We start from the raw sequence: 3,588 nt of genomic DNA, 5'->3' as shown, positions 1-3,588 counted from the left end.
TATATATATATATATATATATATATATATATATATATATATATATGCATATGTACATATATGCATATATACATATATGCATATATACATGTCTATCTATCTATCTATCTACATAGTTGGCTGTGTATGTGCCACAAAGGTGGAAAAATTAGTACTCGATTACCGGAGGTAAAGTAATGTGTTCTGTTAATAAAGCTGGAAAGAGATCATAAAAACTGTTCCTCAGACAGAGCAAAAAAGGTGGTGCAGCCATAAACCGAAGTCACCGTTGAAAATGATAATGCAAAGATTTTATGATTCGGTCGACCATGAGAATAGGAAACCAGACATAATCTTAATTGAGAAAGAAAGCAAACGATGCTGGTTCATAGGTATAATAATAATAATAATAATAATAATAATAATAATAATCCTTTCTACTGGAAGTACAAGGCCTCAAATTCTGGGGGAAGAGATTAAATCAATTACATCGACCCCAGTGCGTAACTGGTATTTATTTATTTAGATGACCCTGAAAGGATGAAAGACAAAGTCGACCTCGGCGGAGTTTGAACTCAGGATGTAGTGGCAGACGAAATACCACTTAGCGTTACACCCGGTGTGCCAACGGTTCTGCCAGCTGCCAAACCTCTTCATAAATAATATTAACTGCTTGATCCTGCAAGTATGCTTTAGAGGGGACCATATCATGTGACTCTACACCCCCCCCCCCCGTAAGGACCAAAGATCAGTGGAGGGAGCTCATAGTTTTGTGTTTATTGCTCGCTAATTGGCAGTGATTAAATGCTGTTTTGAGTTCGAGGACCCACGGAGGTGGTGGTGGGTCTGTTATCTTGTTTCCATGGTGAATAAGTCAGCAAAAACCATAACATCCATTCCTAAGGATAGAGTCCATTGCAGGAAATAGCCCTGTTTGCCAGCCGAGTGGACTGTAGCAAACGAGAAATGAAGTGTTTTGCTCAATTTTGTCAGCTGAATGAACGAGACTAATGAATAAAATCGAGTGAAAAAAATTACGATCAAAGGGAGACAACTCGAGAATTTGTGTAAAAAACATGCAGAAAACTGAGAATTCGGTCAAGTTGGGCGAATGGCTGAGGGATTAGAGCGTCGGCTTCACAATCAGGAGGTAGTGAGTTCGATTCCCAGGATGTATGTTGTGTCCTTGAGCAAAACTCTTTATTTCGCGTTGCTTCTGTTCACTCAGCTGTAGAAATGAGTTGCAATGTCATTGGTGCCAAGCTGTGTCTGTCCCCGTTTGCCATTCCCTTGGATAACATGGAGAGGGCAGGGGCCGGAACGCATGGGTGACTGCTGGACTTTCATAAAATAACCTTCAACGGACTTTTGCCTCAGAGGGCAACTTTCTAGGTGCAATCCCATGGTCATTCATAACCGAAGCGGGGTTCTTACTCGCTGCCCCTTTACTCTTTTATCCTTAAACAGTTCAAGAATCTTCTCGGGACAGTGTCCGAGCTGCTGGGTCTTGGTGCATCAAATTTTGACCGAGAACCGGATGCAGGAACATTCAAACAGCCAGACAGACAAGACCATGTTGCATTGTCTAGGGAAAACATCCACAGGTCTGATGTGTAACCAGCATTCTTCAGCTTGCGATGGGTGAAGGGGTCGACAGTATTCCCACCAAACATGTAGAGCTCATTGTTATTTCCACGGCCAACCCATGTCGTGGCATCACTGCGTGCCTTTGGCAGATGTGAATGCTTCCCTGGTCCCAATGATGGCAGCATTGGGGACCAAGCAAGGCTTTCTAGTGAGAAGGTCCACATATCAGAGAGCAGCGAGCTCTGATCACGGCCACCAAACATGACCATGCGATCCCTTAAACACCAGACAGCAGAGGACCGTCGAGATGGAGGTGAACTGCAAAAGAGAAAAACACAAGACGATAATAATAATAATAATAATGATAATAATGATAATAATAATAATAATAATAATAATAATGGTTTTAAATTTCGCTACAAGGGCAGCCATTTGGGGAGAGTGGATGAACCAATTACATTGACCCCAAAAGAATGAAAAGCAAAGTCAACTGGAAGCACAAGGCCTCGAGTTTGGCCGAAGGGATTAAGTTGATTACATCGACCCCAGTGTGTGACTGGTACTAGTTTAATCAACTCCAGCAAAATTTGAACGCAGAACATTTTGGCAGACAAAACACTGCTAAGCATTTCGCCTGGCGTCCTAACAATTCTACGAGCTCACCACTGGTTTCGAGTATTTGATGGCTTATTGAAATTCTATGGATATCTGAGGTTACAGACATCCAAAGAAAATCTACCAGGAATAAGTGGTGGTGGTGGTAGAGACAACTCCATGTAACCATCACCACCACCCCTCCTACCATTATAACAAGACAATGTAAGGGAGTCAACATAGTCATAGGTGATACTAGAAATAGCAGCCAAACCACCACCTGTCATTTAAAAAAGAACAACAAACCAACATTGCTTATTAGCCTCACAAAAATCAACAATGGAATGTCTGGAACAACAATGGCACAAGTTAAAAACCAAACAAAAAAAAAACCCTATTATGTTTGTCCTTACCTTGTTGTATCTTGTTGGACCCTGTTCAGATTAATCCACCGTTTTTGTTTCTGGTAGAACACCCAAGTGTCATTAAGTACTTGCCCACTCTCCTCGGCCCCACCGTAAACAACAAACAGCATTCCTGGGAGCCCACACGAGACAGAACCATAGCGAGGCTTTGGTGCATCGAGAAACGGTGGGGCCCGCGTTGCTCTGCTCTGCCAACCTGAATGGGTGAGTTTCCAGATATTTTCCTTGGTGTGATGAATCCACAAATCATTCAGCAACACGGGGTCACGATCCGACTGAATGTCCCAGAACGTGTGACCATCAAACAGCCAAAGAGTTCCATTGCTGTCTCCCCAGGCAGAGCTGCCTGACCGGGGCCCTGGGTGATAATCCATGTAGCCTTGGTCGATGTAATTTGGTATGTCCCGCCACAACCATTCTAGGAAAGAAAAAAAGGGATAAAAATAACAAAAATGTAGGAGGAGGAGGAGGAGTAAAAAAATCATCATCATCATCATCATTATAATTAAGGTAATGAGCTGGCAGTGTGACCTTGCCTGTGTCACATAAAAAGCACTCAGCTCACTCTGTTGGGTGGTTGGTGTTAGGAAGGGCATCGAGCCATGAGGACCCTGCCGGAACAAACAATAAGGCCTGGTACAGCCTCCTGCCTCGCCAGCTTCATGCCAAACTGTCCAACCCATGCCAGCATGGAAAGCAGGCATTAAACGATGACGATGATGATGATGATGGTACATACAGAAGGAAAAAACAAATATTTGTTTTGGTAGAAGAGATGTCATCTTCAACAGAGTTCCACAATCAACAAAACAAATATGTAATAACAAATGAAATAGTTTAGAGAGAGAGAGAGAGAGAGAAACACTTACCTTCACCAAAATAATGAAATATTTCAGTCTAGTTGTTGACATGAGAATGTTGAACACTAGATTCAACCAGTTTCATAAGTGAGTCACACAAGCATTTGCATAAAATCTGTCCCAGGCATCCAACAGAGACAGCTG

The 3,588-nt window shown here is 42.4% G+C and overlaps 1 protein-coding gene across 1 annotated transcript; it reads right to left on the bottom strand.

Annotated features, from left to right (window-relative positions):
- Window positions 1-458: 458 nt before the first annotated feature.
- LOC106873052 (uncharacterized) lies at window positions 459-3,588 on the bottom strand. Its single transcript, XM_014920267.2, has 3 exons — window positions 3,454-3,588; window positions 2,573-3,002; window positions 459-1,883 (listed from the first exon to the last, which is right to left on the bottom strand). The coding sequence occupies exons 2-3, from the start codon at window positions 2,956-2,958 to the stop codon at window positions 1,424-1,426; spliced, it is 846 nt and encodes a 281-aa protein (XP_014775753.1). The 5' UTR covers window positions 2,959-3,002; window positions 3,454-3,588; the 3' UTR covers window positions 459-1,423.

This window comes from Octopus bimaculoides, unplaced genomic scaffold (genome assembly GCF_001194135.2).
Source record: "Octopus bimaculoides isolate UCB-OBI-ISO-001 unplaced genomic scaffold, ASM119413v2 Scaffold_32504, whole genome shotgun sequence".
In the NCBI taxonomy this organism is placed as follows: Eukaryota; Metazoa; Mollusca; class Cephalopoda; order Octopoda; family Octopodidae; genus Octopus; species Octopus bimaculoides.
Note: the sequence above shows the minus strand (reverse complement) of the source record. Positions and strands in the feature narration are given on the sequence as shown.

Coding starts and splice junctions, on each gene's coding strand:
- LOC106873052 (XM_014920267.2), bottom strand. CDS start 2,958: ATGGATTATCACCCAGGGCCCCGGTCAGGCAGCTCTGCCTGGGGAGAC. Junction 1,884..2,572: donor GTCCAACAAGATACAACAAG/GTAAGGACAAAC, acceptor TCTCTTTTGCAG/TTCACCTCCATCTCGACGGT.